At 40.8% G+C, this 19,308-nt stretch overlaps 1 protein-coding gene across 1 annotated transcript in view; it reads right to left on the reverse strand.

The window, feature by feature from the left end:
• Positions 1-18,716, reverse strand: part of LOC149459184 (serotransferrin-A-like) — a 70,891-nt gene extending 52,175 nt beyond the window's left edge. The window contains exons 1-4 of the mRNA XM_089681551.1: positions 18,564-18,716; positions 10,315-10,475; positions 4,538-4,646; positions 3,228-3,419 (exon numbers count right to left, since the gene is read on the reverse strand). Coding sequence (XP_089537677.1) covers positions 3,228-3,419; positions 4,538-4,646; positions 10,315-10,475; positions 18,564-18,606 — 505 coding nt within the window. The 5' untranslated portion in view covers positions 18,607-18,716. The remainder of the gene's footprint in view (positions 1-3,227; positions 3,420-4,537; positions 4,647-10,314; positions 10,476-18,563) is intronic.
• Between the last annotated feature and the right edge of the window lie 592 nt (positions 18,717-19,308).

The raw sequence follows: 19,308 nt of genomic DNA on the forward strand, positions 1-19,308 counted from the left end.
ACATATATTTGCAAATGTTGTACAACTAAAACCTTTTAATGCAGTTTGTTAGACAGTATTATTCATTTAGTTTGGCTGGCTAGTTCAGAAGTGTGCTGGGAAAAAATTGTTTTGTTTTATCTTTTTAGTGCTGTTAGCTATACTGTATATTGCTGATGCAGACAATTTGCTAACCCTCATTTTTGGTGGATAGCATTTACATTAAAATGGACCTTCACCCTTCTCGCCTACTTTCTGGTATTCCACCCTAATCTGCCTCCTCTCCAACAATCAGATATTTTTTTAGCATTTTTTTGTAATACCTTTTTGGGGAACCATCCCCCCAGTTCTCCGAAGGGAGAATGAAGTTTTTAATGTCCAAAGCCTCCTGGAATACCAACACCACACATTCCAAAAGTCTGCAGGTATTCTAGAACACATGCACTGCAGTGTGTCCTAGGTTACTTATCTCTCTCTGATTCTTGCAACCACCCTTCTGATGCTGAAACGCTGTGCATACATGTCATCAGGGAGTCAGCTGCAAAATCCAGAAGAGACACCCCAATGATGTTAGAGACGAAGATGGCAGAATAGAACTAGATGTGCAGTGGCAGGTCTCAGCTGACCAACTGTCAGGGCCTGGATCTGAGCCTGGGACCTCTGCTGTTTCTGACAGTAAGCCTTCTTGCTGAGCCACCTGAGATGCTGAATAGCTTCCTTCCTGATCCCTTAGACAATCTTGCCTTGTACCTTGTTTTCTGTAAACCTGGAACTCTTTTCTCCTGCCATGATTTTCCTATATAAGCCTTGATTTTGCACTTCCTGTTTGCCAGGTTATTGTGCTCTCTCCAGCCAATATCTTGCTCCTTTGCATACCTGCATCTGTCCTTATCTTCACTACAACACATTACCGACCCTTGGCTTGTTCCTCAACTACGCTTCTGCTTGATCCCAACCTGCAACCACTTGTTACCGACCTTTGGCTTGTTTACTGACTATGCTTCTGCTTGATCCCAACCTGCTATATCTGCTACGGGACCCTGGCCTGCTCACCTTCTGGTGAGGTGATCCCGAGGACCAACAAGCAGAAAAACCTATCTCCACCATCAGGAGTTCTCTGCTTAGACCTTTTGGGTGAGCAGCGTTTTCCGCCAGGGTGACCTGCTTGTGTAAGGACCAGCTGGCACCCTGTCAGAGAACTGCTTCCTCACCGCTGGGACACAGAAACAAGGTATTATAACTGGACATCTCACCCAAGAACTAGAAAACACTATTTTAGGTACAAATGGAACACTAACTCCCTTTATTGAAAATTTACAGAGACTTTATACCACACAAAATCAGATAAGAGCTTGATCACATGATCCTAAACACTGAAAACATTAAACAGTAATATCTTCAGTACATCTAATGAACAGCTAACTGTAACTTAAATAACAGTAAGCTAATCAACAGCTAGACACCTGGGCCAGCCAGGAGCCCACCCCAGACAGCCTGGCACATACACAAGTACATTACGCATGCTGTCTTTCAAGTGCCTGGTCCCCACTGGGGAATCTGTCCATCGTGAGACAAAGCTCATACAATACTCCAACAGTCTGAAAAAGTGGAATTCATTTATCTTCATAGATTTCTTGAGGGAGATTGTTGAAAAATATTTCTGTCCCAAGTGGAGGAGCTTCTCCAACCCTGTCTACAGGAGGGCCACCATAATTCCTCTGATCATTAACCTGTACAAGATTAATATTACACCTTTCCATCCACTCCAGAAGGAAAGCTTTACTGTCTTTATGAAGAGAATTAATTCCAGTCTCACTCTCAGCGTTCATCACGCTCTTTTCCATGCTCTGACTGGGTGAAGCAGACATAATCCCTGGTCTCCTTCACAGGCCATAAATAGTGAGTAGAAGGCTAGCCCTTAGTCTCCTCCAAAAGTACCTGTCCCAGTTGGGTCTGTCACAGTAATGTGTTGCAGTTTACCAATTATTAGATGTGGGGGCTGCATTTGTTTTCTTTTTTAGACTTTCCTATCTGGTGATCTGGCTAGTAACACACCTGCTGTATTAGAGTCCCCCATTCTGGATGCATGAACACAGGGGGCACCTTTGGACAGCGACATTATCAGTCTGGGGTAGGTGAGTGTTAGATGGACTAGCAGATTTAGATACACTAACAAATGGAAGCTAAACTCCATTTCCAAAGGTGTTACATGAATAAATTAAATCTGACCATTGTAAGCACCCCTGTCAGTGGTAAATGGTTTGCCTCATCCCCATAACTGCTACATATGCGAAAGAACCTGTTCTTTTGAAAAACAACAGACATACTGGCTGGATCATCAGGTGAAATAAAGGAAAGAAAGCCTGAAAAGGAAAACGGATGCAGCTTCCACATTTAAGTATTGGTAAACTGCCGTTTATTAAATGTTTGCTTTTGGGTTTACTTTTTCAAGCTTTCTTGCTCCTGCTGGACATTGAATATTTAGTTGATGAAGTAGCAAAATGTTTCCTGACTGTCTCCAGATACAAAGTACAGAGAATTGCAATAGCCAAAAGCTGGAGATCTTCGCAGTAAAAGAAAATGTACATAGTGCGGTTTGGTTGTATAAAAGAAAATATTACACTTTAACCAGATGAGTTCCAGGGCTGTATTTCTACACAGCAAAACATAGTCCATGACCTAGGTAGGGCCAGAGCTGTCAGAGCAGCATACAGCCACTCAGGAATCATGTTACTGCCTACTCCATAACATAATCCTATGTGTAATAAAAGGTTCCAGACTATTGCCTGTCAGAGCAATTTTAATTGGACTGTTATTGTTGCCGTCCCTGCAAACTCTATGTATTTTTGCATTGCTTCATGTACTGTGTCATTTAAACTCACCCTATCTGAGCCAGTACACCTAGAACTGCACTGTTAGAGTCAGGTGACAGCTTTCCTTACTCTTCTGTTGGTTTATACTTGGTGTACTGGCACAGTTTGAACTCTTACTTTCAGCTTTGGCGTGCCATGTGTGGTTATGATGTCTAATCTTCTTACTGTGATGCTAAAGCCAGCTAGTTGATTAAGGTAGGGAAAGGGGCCAGCTGTAGCACAAGACAGTTGGTTTACAGTGCAGAAATTATGGATTTAACCCTGATCTGTTCTTATTCTTGGCCTAATCAGGAAAATGTAAATTAAAAAAGTTATGAAATGGAGAGAACAATTTATTTGTAGACTTGTACAATGGGTGAAAAAAAGGGTATGTACCTCTCGTAACAGGCTTGATCTCAGGTCCACCCCATTGAAACATGTTCTGTGAGATGAGAGTTCCAATTGGAGCAGTCCAACCTGCTGCCCTTCCGAATCCAGTGTGACAAGTCCTCTTGCCTTTAAGGTCCTTAAACATGAAATTACTTGACTCTTTTACCAGAGCCACTGAATAGTAACATGTATCTGGATCTGCAATGAAAAGTAATTCACAAAGTTTATTATTTAACCAGCAACAGTGAATCGTTTTTCTTTTTTTTTTATTTTATTTTTCATTTTATAGGACCTATATTACCTACAGTGGAGAAAATAATTATTTGATCCCCTGCAGAGTTTGTCAACTGACAAAGAAATGAAGGGTCTATAATTATATGTATATATATATATATATATATATATATATATATATAATTCAGCTTTTCTTTTCTTTTATTATATATCATTTGAATATATATAGCATCCAAAAACATACAATCTAACAACCCAGCACAGTAACACAAGTACCACTCCATACAATGTAGTGTCTTATTTGCTCTTATTTTTCAATTTGTTGGTCTTGAAATGTTAATTTAAAAACATCAACACATACCTTGCACCATATGGGTAGGATGCAATTGTGAGGTCAGTCTATGCCAACTAAAAACTCTGGCATAGATACCAATAGGCGGAATTGCACAAAAACAATGCACAAGTTACAGTCCGGTGGTACTGAATAGGATATTTTCCATCTCAATCAATCATATTTCACTTGATAAGGTTCTGTATTTGGAAACGTATATTATTGCACCCTACATGCTGAGGTTTTTTTGCAACTAATCCTAAATACAGTGGATTATATAAGAACACTCTTATATGTTAGGAAAAAATGTTTATGAATAGGGGGAAAAAATCCCTCCAAAATAGTGAAAACTTACCAACCTGCATGCAAATTTCCTCTTGGATGGATACCCAGGACTTGCCTAAAAGGCAGAATTGCCAGCCATTGTGTGTCGGTACTGCACAGACCATCAGCAGAAGACAAAGGGGTTGATTTACTAAAAAGAGAGTGCAAAATCTGGTGCAACTCTGCATAGTACCCAATCAGCTTCCAGTTTTTTTTCTTGGCAAAGTTTAATTAAACAAGCTAAAATTAGAAGCTAATGGGCTACCATGCACTGTTGCACCAGCGTTTGCACTCTCATGTTTTGGTAAATCAATCCCAGTTGCATATTCTACTCTATAACCTTCAGTACAAGACCAATTCCAGTTATGTCTTGTAAAAAAAAGACTGTGTGATTAGCATAATTTTTTCAATTGTTAAATCAAGTTACCTTTCACTGTGCCATAGTTTTCAGCAGCAACTGGTACCAAATTATAAGGGTTCAAGGAACCTCTGTAAATGTCTCCACTATCCAAACAAATTGCATCCGCCAGGTCTTCCTGAAAAACAAACACTTTCAGTGACAAACCAAACAATGCATAAAATCATAGTGGTACAGTACCTAAATGGCTTCTAACTGTACTTATATCTGACCTGTCTTGTCCAAAACTATAATCAGATTTAGAAAGACGTGATGTTTTTAAATATAGTGATATGAATTATACAAGGGCTGGAAGACTCAAACAAACCCCACAGCTGAATATGCCAGAATTTTCCTCTATTCAGCTTGCGCAATTAATTTATTTTATATGATTCTATCTTCCCAGTTCTTTTCTGTTTGAGAATGGATGGGAAAAAAACCTGCAGAAAATGAAAAAAGAAGTGAGACTCAGTACTCAGACGTGTAATTGTCTTCCCTTGGCCCTTTCTCCTCAATCCATGTATTGCAATGTCCTCAATGAATGGGTTATGCTGACAAAAAAGGTAGCTTCAGGCCATAGAACCACAGCCCTCTGCCGTAGACAGGGCCAGTGCTAGACTATTTTGCACCCTAGGCAAGACCAGCTACTTGCCCCCTCCCCCTTAAAAAAAAGCCTGTAGTTCTATTTCACCCCTCCTAGCACATATACTCTTTCTCCTCAAATTTTCCACCCTAGTCCAAATTCTCTCCCCCTACTAGCACAACCCCCTCCAAATTACCATTCCCAGCGCAGATCCTTTCTCCCCACCTAAATACTCCCTCCTAGCACAACCTCCCCCTCCAAATCCCCCTCTCCCAGCACAAATTTCTCCCAATCCCCTCTTCTAACAAAAATTATCCCCCAAATCCCCCCTTCTAGCACAACCCCCCCAATTCCCCCTCCTAGCACAAATCCCTCCAATCCCCTCTCCTAGCACTAATTCTCCCCCAATTTCCCACTCCTAGCAGAATCCCCCCCAATGCACACTCCTAACACAAATGTCCCCAATCGCCTCTCCTAGCACTAATTCCCCACCAATCTCCCCCTCCAAGCAGAATACCCCCCCCCCCCCAATGCCCACTCCTAACAAAAATCCCCCACTCCCCCTCTTATAGCACAAATCCCCCCTCCTAGCACAACCCCCCTAGAAAAAATCCCCCCTCCTAGCACAAACCCCCCAATTCCTTCCTGCTAGCACACATTCTCCTCCCCCCAATCCCCTCTCCTAGTACAAACTCCCCCCAATCCCCCCTCCTAGTACAAATTCCCCCCAGCCCCCCTCCTATCACAAATCCCCCCCCCCACATTCCTCCTCCTAACACAAATCACCAAGCACCAATCCTCTTCCTTAAATCCCCCCACCTAGGACAAATTCCCCCAAATCCCTCTTATAGCTAAAACTCCTCCAAATTACCCTTCCCACTTTACCCTAGTCCCCCCACCCCCTTTTAGCGTGCAGTGGCCAGACACAGAGTCCATGGAAAGTCCGGCGTGGGGGGAGAACAACTGAAATCTCAATCAATCCGTTGTTTCCTAGCAGTAAACATTGTACCACTAGAAATACATACTGCATGTGGTCTTTTTGATTATTGCAGCCCACTAGTATTGGTAGAGTAAGGGGGAAGGGAACAGTAGTGGCCCATTGTAATACCCTCTTAAGCAACTAGATGCCCCTATAGCCAAGAGTCAGGGAAAACTCAGGAGTCAGGAGTGTTAAGGCGGAATTAACACAATTTTTTTTAAATAGACCCCTAGGTGCTTATAGACATGATGTGCTAAATTGAACCACATATTAGCACATTATAGCAGACTTCCTTGTCAAAAGATCCCCTCCAGCATGATGCTGTCAGCACTCCCATTGGTCATATGTGTTTCCATTTTCTTCCAATCTTCTTTGTGGGTTTGAAATGTTCGGCCACTTGATTGGTCGGGATGCAGTGACATCACTCTCGCACATGCACACAGGAGTCAAATCATCAAGGCACAAAGCCAGTGGTGTATTTAAGTTTTGTGCTGCCCTAGGGAACACCGAAATTGGCCCCCCAACACCTCCAACCTCCCCTTTGGCAGAAAGAGCCTAACACCGATCAACACCCACCCCCCACTGGAGAGAGCCTGACATTAAGCAGAAACATCCCTGCCTCCCCACCCGAGAGAGCTTTCCACTACCACTGCCCCCCATACACTGGTCACCACACACTCCCCCCTGTCGAGAGAGAGAAAACGCTTACCTTCACAACTCTGGATATCCCCGGGAATGAGAGTCGGGCTCTCCATCAAGCAGCCCGCAGCCTCTCTCGGATCCCACCTAGTCCCCATGCCGCATGTGTCCCTTCTTCTTTCCCTTCTCCCGGGGGGGGCAATGCTACCCCTCTGAAAAATGCCGCCCTAGGCATTAACTCAGGGAGAAGCACTTATGACAGAAGAGACCAATATAGTCTCTTCTGTCATAACAATCCTATCTGTCAATGTTTGTTTTCTCAGATTCAATTCCACTTTAAATGCTATGTGAGGGGCACTGTGGGTAAGGCTATATTAGGAAGGCAGAGAACTGTGATAGTTTCCATGAGGATAACATTTACTGGTTTTCCCCATTTTTTTACAACCACTGTAGCCTCCCTAACGGTCTGATTATGTCTATATTTCTGTGCTAAAAGCGGTAAATTTTGTTTGCATGGAAATATGTTGTTTTTTTATTGTAGGCCTGTAATTTTTAGGAATAACTCACTGAAATCTGTCTGAACAAGAGACTAGTAAACATCCCGGGTATGTTAAAATTTGAAACACAAAATCATAAATTATAATTTAATATATAATCACAAAAAATAATAATATAATAATAATACATTTAATAAACTATTATAATCAAACCAAAAACACTGAAATTTGAAATATAGCGCCAAGTTCGCACATCACTGAGCAAAGTCGCAAAATCGTTTTCAGTGTCTGATGACGAATTTCCCCACAAATCATTATCACTCAATTCTGCAAGTGGTTCTAATTTACTATCGCTGTTCTCTAGCTGGTTTAAAACCGCTTTTGACCTAAAGGGACGCTTTTTGGATGCCATGGACGTTTCTGTTTCCAGGCAGAAAAAACAGTAAAAATGCAGGCAGGGCACAGGACAAAGCACTCGGGACAAAATGTATGTGAAATGGTTTGATACAGTAATGTTTTACTATGTGATTTTATTGAATTTAGTGAATGTCACTTTTACAACTTTCAAATTTCCCGCCAGTTCCATCCCCCGTACATCCCGGCGTCGCAGGAAACGGAACCCAGGAGACAGATGCCGGCATCGGCCAGAGGACATTATAGGGGACACTGCAGGGGGGAAATCGCGGGAGCGAAGGAAAAGGTAAGTGAAGAAGAGATCCTGGAGTAGCGCTGCAGGGTATTCCTGAGTGTAGCGCGGGGTTACTTCTTGAGGTGCTGAAACTTTACCCCGAGCTACACTCGGGAATACCGCCAGAGAGGTTAAGTGCCATGACCTTTAAGGTCTCCCAGGTGTACCCTTCCAAATTGGTGCAGTATAAGGAAGTTAAAGTGGATGTAAACCCCAAACATGAAATGTGAACAAAGCATATCTCTATATAGTGTGTACTTGTCTCAATTAAGAGCAATAAGTGTCATTCCTGTCTGCTGCTTTGTTCCTCTGCTATCAGCATGAGGAAGTTTTCCTGACACTAGCAGCTCCAGCAGATTGACAGCCTCAGCTCTGTTCCTGTGAGCTGTATGGAAGGGGTGTCCTTCCCTCCAATTAGCTCTCAGAACTCTCCTCACTGAACTCTGCAGAGTGTAACTTCAGCTCTCCGACCCCTTATTTATGAACTTTCATTCAAGTGCAACTTATGTGCAATTTATGTAGGATGATTTATTTAATCTATAAGTATCATATGAGGCCAGTCACTTCACTGGGTATATGTGAGGGTTTACAACATCTTTAAGCTATCTGGTGAAAGTGCCACATGAGCATATTGAATACACTTATGAATCATTTTGCAAAAGAAGACTGGAGAGCAGCCACAGAGCTAAAAGAAAAATTGACCTGCTAACAAAATAGGTGCTTAACTCTACAGCACTATGTGTTTTTTTTGTTTCTTTTTTAATATAAAGTTTAGTATCACTTTAAATATCAAATGAATATGCTGATGTTTGGTTGCTTTAAGGTACACACACATTCAAAGAGTTATGTAGTTGCCAAGGTTGAATAAAGTCACCACTCCTTCCAGTTCAACCTATGTAGGTGTTTGTGTGTGTGCTCATGTCAAAAATCATATTCCATATCCCTTTATATTGTGTTCGCTAAGATGCCCATCTAAGAGTTTTTTAAACTATCAATACTTTCTGCTGACACCACCGATTGTGGAAGGGAGTTACACATCCTCCTGCTCTGACAGTGAAAAAAACCCTACACAGTTTAAAGTTAAACCGCTTCTCCTCCAATTTCCTTGAGTGACCCTGTGTCTTCTTATATTCCCTGAGACTGAAAAGTTTAATCCTCCCCATTGTGTCAATGTATCCTGACAGTGCGACTCCTCTGCTGTCAAAATACACTGATCAGCACAGCAAAATTTTCCAAAGAGCCCGTTCATGAAAAGTCAATCTTTAGATTGACTTTTTATGAATAGGAACAACTGCATTTCGATCCATCTATGGCCAGCTTTAGTAAACTTGATATACAGTATGTTTTCACTAACCCTTTAAAGTGGAAGGCTTCAGGTTTTTTTTACCTCAATGAATTAAGTGCAGCTTCCCCCTAACCCCCCTAAATACTTACATAAGGTCGATCTTGATCCAGCACTGTGCCCAAGAGCAGCAGCACTGCTTTCTCTCCCTCTTCACTGGACTCTGTTGGAGCAGCGGGAGCCATTGGCTCCTGCTGCTATCAGTCAATTCCTGTGAAAAGGGCACAGGGGTGGGGCCGAGCTGCACACCTCATTGTGTGTGTCAATAGACAAACACAGTTCGGTTCAGGATCAAGCCTGCACGTGTACCAGCATAGGAAGCAGAAGAGAAGAAGCACTGAGTGCTAGTGGAGAACCCCAGGAGAGGAGGTTCAGGGACCGCACTATACAATACTACAACACAGAGCAGACATTTTTTAAAATGACCTTTACAATCATTTTAAGTGAACTTGTCTAATTTAACTAACGTTTTACCTTCTAAAGAAAGACACATTTGTATGGGTATGTGTATAGTGTAGGCGACCCACTGTTTCAATTTATATATGTATTAATTCAGTCACTAGATAATATTTTCACTTTTTATTTTAATTGATCAGATAATTTAAATACACCATAGTAGCTCATAAGAATCACACTTATAAAGCTCTAGCAATACACACCAAGCTGAGCATGTGCAGAGTGACTCCTAGAGCTCTGTACTTTCAGTAGATGGATTGGCGACTATGGAAGAAGGGGAGTATCAGAGAAGACAGGATCAAATGGCATTTTTACACAATGCAGAGGATTAACCCCTTAGGTTCCACAGTGAGTGTAACAAGCATGCCTTACTGCATAGACAGACTGATTTTACTGTTGTGGGTTTAGTAACACTTTAATTTCATTTCTGTATAAATAGACCCCTTTATAAAGCAACAATGTTTTACATGAATGTCAGTTTCTCTCTAATATTCCGTGGAAGCAACTGAATGTAAGTGCTCTTGGCATTAGTTTAGTACCCCTGTTGTGGGTTTTTTTTTTTCATTTTCTTTTCATTTACATGATTTATGAAGTCTTTCACCAAATCTTTATAATGAACTTACGGAAATTGCTTTGAAGCAGTCTTCAGTGCTGCCTTTGGAAACACAGCTTAGGGTTGCATGATCACTTCCACAGGTTTGGCTCACATCTCTACATTTTTTCAGCTCAGCCTCGGATTTCACACACCAGCGGATGTTATTTTCTGGATTTGCAAGGCACAGGGCTGTATGAAGACACAATGGATGATAATGGCTCAGGTAAAGAAAACTACATTGGCTTTGGCCACATTCTACTGATTCTGCTTAAGTATCATGACTCAGGCCAACGTACACCAGCCATGGGTGCCAGCCAAACTCTGGGTTTCCTCGCATCCCACAATCCAAGTACACAAAAAGGTTAGGGTGCACACCACGTATCCATTTTTTCTCAATAATTTTATTATTTAAGAAGTGAAGACACTCCACCTGCTAACTTTGGCTGATGCGCTTTGCCCCCTACTGGGGCTTAGTCTCTGTGACTAAACCCCTGGGAGGGGGCAAAATATGTTGGAAGGAGTTAGCAGGTTGTGCGCCTTAAACATTTGACTCAATAAAGTTATTAAGAGGAAACAGATTAACTGGTGGCAGCCTAACCTTTTTGTGTACACACAAAGGTTTTGGATCACTCATACTTTTGAACTGAGCAAGCTAGATTCTGAGCCATGGAGACCAGAAAAGAATTGTCAAAAGACCTGGGTAACAAGGTAATGGATCTTTATAAAGATGAAAGGATATAACAAGATATCCAAAGCCTTGAATATGCCAATCTGCACTGTTAAATCACCTATTAAGAAATGGAAAGTTTGGGGATCTCTATCAACCAAGCCAAGGTCAGGTAGACCAAGAAAGATTGCAGCCATAACTGGCAAAAGAATTGTCCGGGATTCAAAGAAAACCCCACGGGCACCATCAAAAGAAATACAGGCTGCTCTGGAAAAAGATGGTATGGTTGTTTTTAAGGAGTACAATACGGTGATACTTGAACAAAAATGAACTGTTTGGTCAAGGTGCCAGAAAGCAACTTTTACCGCACCAATGCCACAAAAAAGCCCGGTTATAATATGCCTGACAACACCTTGACATGCCTAACCAGGCCTTTTTGTGTTATTGATGCAGTAAAGGCTTCTTTCAGGCACCTCGATCATACAGCTCATTTTTGTTCAAGTGTCATCATATTGTGCTCCTTAAAAACAACCACACTGTCTTTTTCTAGAGCAGCCTGTATTTTTCTTGTGGTTACCTATGGGTTTCCTTTTGTTTCCCGAACAATTCTTCTGGCAGTTGTGGCTGCAATCTTTCTTGGTCTACCTGTACTTGGCTTGGTATCAAGAGGTCCCTGAATTTTCTACTTCTTAGTGGAAGTGATGACGGACATAAATGTCCAAAGCCTTGAATATGCCATTTTCCATCTTTATAAAGTTCCATTACCTTGTTACACAGGACTTTTGACAGTTCTTTTCTGATCCCCATGGCTCAGTATCTAGCCTAGCCAGTGCTTCCACGTAAGAGCTAACAAACTCATTGACTATTTATACACTGACACTAATTGCAATTTAAAAAGCCACAGATTTGGGACATTAACCTCTACTTGGCATTTTAACCCTTGTGTGTCACCTTGTGTGTCTGTACCAAGGCCAAACATTCCAGGGTATGTAAACTTTTGATCGGGGCCATTTGGGTGATTTCTGTTATCATTATGGTTTAAAAAGTAGCAAAACAACTATTTGATAATAAATGGCTTCATATGATCATCATCCTTCAATAACAGAGCATTTTTTGGCATGATCAGTCATATTTTCAATATCAATGCCAAAATTTCACAATCTTTGCCAGGGTATGCACACATTTGAGCACAACTGTATGTATGTATGTGTGTATATATATATATATATATATATACACAAAACTCTGTGACTTAAAAAAATTTTAAATATTAAAATGAATATTTATACCACAATCACTAGAGTGCAGTTGCAGAGTAGAAAAGAGAGAGATTAAAGCGGTGAAGGTTTCTGTTGGCAATTGTTTGCTGTTTGGAGGGATAGGTGGTTGAAGACAAGAACACTGTGAATGTGATGAGGTTGTGATCAGAGAAAGGAGAGGGGGTGTTAGTGAGCCTACTTTGTCACTTAAATTAATACCTTGTTATCCAGTCCTTGTCATCCCTTCTCTAATTTCAACTCTCTACTTTCTCCACCACCACCCCCACCTTCACCCAGTAACTCACTCACTGCTCATGAGATTGCAAACCATTTAAAAATCAATATGATGCAATTCGTGGGGGCATATCAACTGCACAACTGTAGTATCTATCCCACTTAGCATACCCTATACAAAACCACCCTCAACACTTTCCTTTTTTGATCTTACTACTGCCAAAGAGGTCACGAAATTGTACTCAGAATCCCAACTTACCTCCTGTCCCCTGGATCTATTTAACACTTGTTGAAAAAAGCACTTTGTTTACATAGAAACTTGGAAAAGTGATGGCCTTCTGGACCAGTGTCATGCTTTCTTGATGACTTGTCTGCCTGGCTACCCTACTTTTTGTGCTTTGAAATACCCACTATCATTCTTGGTGATTTTAACATCCCCAATAATGTTACCAGCCCAGCTACATCCCAACCTTTCAATCTAACCTAATCTTTTACCCCAACACAATGGACACAGTCCTCTACTCACTCTGATGGGATACCCTTGACCTTGTTTTCTCCCATCTTTGCACTCCATACAATCTCACCAACACCCCCTTTCCTCTCTCTGATCACAGCCTCACCACATTCACAGTGTCCTCGTCTTCAACCACCTATCCCTCCAAGCAGCAAACAATTATCCACTGACACCTTCACCACTTTAATCCCTTTCTTTTCTACTCTGCAACTGATCACCTCTATGACAGAATCTCTCCCCTGTCCTCATTGGCTCATCTCTAGTTTTAAGTTTCTACTTTCTCCACCACCACCCAGTAACTCACTCACTGCTCATGAGATTGCCAATCATTCAAAAACAAGATTGATGCAATTCATGTGGGCATCTCCACTGCACTGATATCTATCCCACTTAGCATATTCTATACAAAACCACCCTCAACACTTTTCTCTTTTGACCTTGCTAATACCAAAGAGGTCACTAAAGCATTCTCAGAATCCCACCTTACCACCTTTCCTCTGGATCCTGTTCCCTCACAACTACTACAGTCACTCACTTCTTCTATCCTATGCTCCCTCACTCACATCCTCAATCTCTCCTTCTCTACTGGCACCTTCCCCTCCCCTCTAAAGTATGCGCTGATCATCCCATACTTAAAAAGCTCTCATTGGACCCCACCAACCTGAACAACTTAAGACCTATCTCCCTGCCCCCGTTTACCTCTAAACTCTTAGAACGCTTAGTCTACAATCGCCTGAGCTCCTACTTCTCTGACAACAACCTTCTTGACCCTTTACAGTCTGGCTTTTGCTTACTACATTTTACTGAAACAGCCCTACTAAATCTTAATAATTATTTACTAACTGCTAAAACCAATAGCCACTATTCCATACCCTTACTACTAGATCTCTCTGTGGCTTTTGATACTGTTGACCATCCCCTCCTTGTCATAAATCTCCACTCTCTTAGCATTCGAGACTCTCCTCAGACCCCTTCTCTTCTTCATCTACACCTCCTCCCTTGGTCACTTGATAAATTCCCATGGCTTCCAGTACCATCTCTATGCTGATGACAGACAAATCTATCTATCTACTCCTCAGCTCATTACTTTAGTCTCCTCTTGCAATACTAACTTAATAACTGACATATCATGGATATCACACCACTTCCTCAAACTGAATCTTTCCAAAACTGAGCTCATAATATTCCATTCAGCCCATGCCCCCTCCTCTGACTTCTCCATTGAGATCAATAATACAACCATCAGTCCCTACCTTCATGCCAGGGTGCTATGTGTAATCTTGGACTCTGACCTGTCCTTTCAGCCCCAAATCCAATCACTGTCCAAATCTTGTAGACTTCACCTCCATAACATCTCCAAAATACGCCCCTTTTTAACCATTGAAACCACTAAGCAACATATTCATTCCCTTGTTAGCTCTCACCTTGACTATTGTAACTCCCTCCTCATTAGCCTACCAAATTGCAGGCTATCCCCTCTTCAGTCTATCACAAATGCTGCTGACAGACTCATCCACCTTACTAACATGTCCGTGTCTGCCACCTCTCTCTGCCAATCCATCCACTGGCTTCCCGTTGGCCAACGAATACATTTCAAAACATTACTAATAACATATAAAGCCATTTACAACTCCATCCCAAACTACATCACCAATCCTGTCTCCAAATATTACCCAAACCATCCTCTCTGCTCCTCTCAAGACTTCCTGCCCTCTATCTTGCTTGTCTTTCCTCTCATGCTCATCTCCAGGACTTCTCCAGAGCCTCTCCCATCCTCTGGAACTCTCTACCCAAATCTGTCCAACCATCTCCTACTCTGTCCACTTTTAGGTGATCCCTGAAAACCTATCTCTTCAGGGAAGCCTATCCTGTCTTCATCTAATAACCAAATCTTCTATTTCTCCTATCAGTTTGTCCCCCACAGTTATTGCCTTTTGTTCCACCAGCCCTTCCCTATTAAATTGTAAGCTCCCAGGATCAGGGCCCTCCTAACCCTCTTGTATTGAACTGTATCATTGCTGTATTGTCTCTCTTTATATTTGTAAAGTGCTGAGCAAACTGTTGGCACTATATAAATCCTGTATAATAATAATAATGATGATGATGATGATGAAGCATTTCATATTTACCTGCCTTGAAAGAAAGATAAATCATATTGACAATTTTTTTGGTCCCAACCATAATAAATTAAGATATTAGGCATACAACCACCAAATGGTATGTTTGATTATTTTCTACACTTTATGACAGTGAAAAAAAATTATTATTTCCTCAACCCCAAATGGACTGTACTTTAAAGATAGCCTGAAAATTACTCATTAGCAGCAAAATAGGAATGGCAATTCATTTTTATGTTAATGTTCAGTGGTTTTATCAGTTGCAAGATTTCTGTCTCTAACATAAACCTAATACACAACTGCATGCCCTATCACTTTACTTTGAAGAAATAAAAATCTTGTCTACAAACCACCTAGAATACTCATTACACCATACTTTCTAACAAAGCTCATTCAGCATGCCACTGGAACCACCAAATGCTGCCCAAGCTCAAAGACCAAAGTCAATATGACCCAATTCTGGTGATAACTGCTGAGCCATGAAGTGAAGTTTGAGCTAAATGTTGCAATATATGCTGCTGTGTGTAGTCCTTTTAGCTAACAAGGATCAAACAGAACCTGCACTGAGGGTAATATGGAGATTGTCATTACTGACCTCTGGAGAAGGTTGTCATATGTGACCTCCTAGCAGTGTTTGGCTTTAATACTTTGAAGTCATGGGGAAAGGGCTTAAAGCAGTATTCACCCTTTCACTGCCAGAGCAGTTTGTGCACTCATTTAAAAAATTATTTAAGGCCTCAAGATTACATAAACCCCCCAAGCATTATATATTTTCTAAAAGAATGAAATGGCGGTAGTTCCAATTTTTTATGTCACACGATATATTAATGAAATGGTTTATCAAGCACAATATTAACATAGAAAATACACTAAAGAAAGCCAACAATTGGCTTGTTAGATTTACACACATTCTTGGTTGCTACAGCAACAGGGAGTGTGTAGATAACATCGGCCACCCCACCCCCATATGTCCATGGTAGCAAAAGGACTAAGCTCAAAAACAAAAATGTATTTAAAAAATATCAACATATATTGCAGCTTACCCATCCTTAAATGTGGTGGCTGCACTAGTTTTCTATTTTTAGTCTTATTTTCTTTTATTTTGACCTGGTAGGCCAGGCAGTAACAAATTTCCTGGATTAGGGTGTCTCCACTCTGGATGGAGGAGCAAAGGAGGCACCTTTAGCTATCAGCATTGTCAGTCTGAGGAGAGGGAAGCATTAGATGAAATAGCAGATTTAGATGGCCTTTACTAACAAATTAAAGCTTAACTCCAGCTAACACTATATATAAGTAAGTAGTTACAGCAACAGATTTTTTTACCTTTTGGGATAAATGTTTTAAAAGCTGATCATTGCAAGCACCCCTTGGTCTGTTAAAGCATGTTGAGAAATAACTTACTGGCTGGATCAACTGGTAAAATAAAGGGGAAAGAAACAATAAAAGAAAACTAGTGCAGCCACCAAATCCAAGAACTGGTATTCTGCAATTTAATAATTTTAGTTTTTTTTGTAGTTTATAGCCACTTTAAACTCAATAAAGGTCAGAGTAAAAGGCCACTTTAGATACATTATATATGCAGTTGAATTGTGTTTACCATGCATTCGCAATGACAATTATTAGAGTGTAAAAGCAAAAGCTCAAACTGATCTTAAAGTGGAGCTCCACCTAAAAGGGGAAGTTCCGCTTTAAGGACTGCCCCCCAGCTTCCCATTAAGGATTGGCACCTTTGGGGAGCAGGGGGGAGTGGGTACCCGAATTTGCCAGGTACCCGCTCCCACTTCCGTTCCGATTGCCTAGGCGATTGAAAGCAGAAGGTGTCCTCCCTCCCAGTAGTCTTTTGTGACATGTGACAGGTCCCAGAAGACTACAGGACCATTCATGAAGTGCATCGCTACTCGCGCATGCCCAGTGGGTACCCGGCTGTGAAGCTGCAAGCTATTACAGCCGGGTGCCCACACTGAAGATGCCGACCTCCTGGAATACAGGACGGCCGGTGAAACGAGCTGCTGGGGACACACCACGGGACCGAGGGACAGGTAAGTGGCTGTTTTTTAAAAGTTAGCAGCTACAGTTTTTGTAGCTGCTGACTTTTATTTTTTGATAGGTTGAGTAGAACTGCTTTAAAATGTTTAGCCAAAACATTTTTGGATAGAGTAGGGAAGAATTAAAATACTTGACAATTTTTTTTTGCCTGTGCACCATTGTGGAAATTTCCTTTCATTTGCCCCAGAGACGCAACAGGAAGTTAGTGGAAATCTCTCAAAATGAGAGAATTCCCCCTTAAACTGTTGTCCCTAGAACCAGTATCCCCTTTTACAAGATCTTTGGGTACATCTCCTCACTGGGAACTTGGACAGCAATAAAAACTTGAATGATGGGCTTACGTTGCCCATTCTATCCAGAAGGAAAAAAAATGGAAAAAAAGGTTTATTTCTTAGAGAAGCACTTTACACTGTTCTTAAATGATCTAAAATGACAGGGTGCACTGGTCTACTGTATAGCTTTATCTGAGCATGTTTCTCTGACAATCAAAGCTAGAAACTTTCTAACGCTAGGTTCACACCTATGCATTTGCTGCGGCTTGCATTTGTGTGGGCACAGCATCCCATTCAAATGAATGAGCTGCTATACCTGGCGGGAAACACAGGAAAAAGGTCCCTGCACCTTTTTAAAATCGCATCTGTAGGGAAATCTCATGGTGCTTTTGCACCATGTGATTTCCTGAACCTGCAAACGCACTGCGTTTTTAGATGTGTGGGCTACCATTAAGAATGAATGGTCAAAGAGCAGCGTATTTTGGCTGTAGGTGGTTGTGTGTGTAGGAACAGGTGAGATCCCCGCATGCACAACCACCTGCACAAAGGTGAACCTAGCTTAGGTCTGATGACCTAAGAATTGCCTGATAATACAGTTTCCAAATTCCAGAGTGTACATAGCAGCATCAAACAATGGTACCTCATAACTGTTTACATTTACCCATGAAACTGTTTTTTGATGTCTGTCTGTAGAATTTATTATAGCATCCCTTAGTTATTGTTTATGTCTTTGTTATACCTATATGAAAAAATTTAAATCCTGTACATCAGCATTTTGTGCTTCTTAAGGGAGAGTCAGAAATTCTGAAGAGTCAAAATTTCTTATCTTAATACTTGCTCTGGCTCAGTGACTCATGAAAAACATGAATAAAACAGCATGGCGGCATATATTTTCAGAAGGAGCAAAAATCAATGGCATACCTTTTTCTCTCAAGATAGGCTACCTACCTACACCTGTTATATATATATATATATATATATATATATATATGTATATATATATATATATATATATATATATATAATATTTAGATAATATTTAAAATTGTTATGTCTCCTACAAAACTTACAATTTCTGTAAAACTGTTCTGTAACAAAAACAAAAAAAAGAAAGACATGGATTAAAATTATAACATCTTTTTGCACGTAAAAGATGTCTTTCACTTACCCGCCAACCCCAAGCAAAGAAAAAATTGTAATGTAGAAGCCATGGTCGCTGCAGGTCCCCCAAACTGTCAGACTTCAGTTTGTGGAGGAATAGTGAGTGAGATCTCTGGCTTTTTATACAAGAGCAGGGGAGCTGAGTGGACAAAATCCATGTCGCTGTAATGTTTACCTAATAGTGTTTCTCAATATGAGCCACCTCCTCACCCTCTAATTCCTGGAGACAGATTTGAAGCATTGGCACACAACTTCTCGATTGTTTGAATGGCTGAATTAACCCTTTCTTTTAATTAGGGTATTAGGCACAGGGAAGAGATGGGAAATTCCCAGCTATCACCTTGGCAAAGATACAAGTCAGACATTAAGAGATTTGCTCTGTTTTTGCTTCCATCTCAATAGTGTGTTCCATTGTATTAATATAGGATACATAACTCACTTTATAGTCCTGTAAAGTCCAATATTTTTCAAATATCTCAGAACATCAATATACCGTGTAAATAGGAAGTAAAAAAAGTAAAAAAAAAAATCTTCAACTGCCAATATGATTACCAGATTATAAATAACACTAAGGAATTACACAGACTTCAAAGATAAATATAACAAGAGTGAACTGCAAAAAAAGCTTAGGGTATCAACCATGTGATATAGTAATGTATATACAATATATACATATGGACAAAACAACTGATTCTCCAAAAATACTTTATTACACCATGTTTTTAAATATTAACTTCTCAAGTTCATGAAAG

Source organism: Staurois parvus, unplaced genomic scaffold, assembly GCF_062004578.1.
Source record: "Staurois parvus isolate SC_StPar_1 unplaced genomic scaffold, SC_StPar_1.0 ptg000270l, whole genome shotgun sequence".
NCBI lineage: Eukaryota > Metazoa > Chordata > Amphibia > Anura > Ranidae > Staurois > Staurois parvus.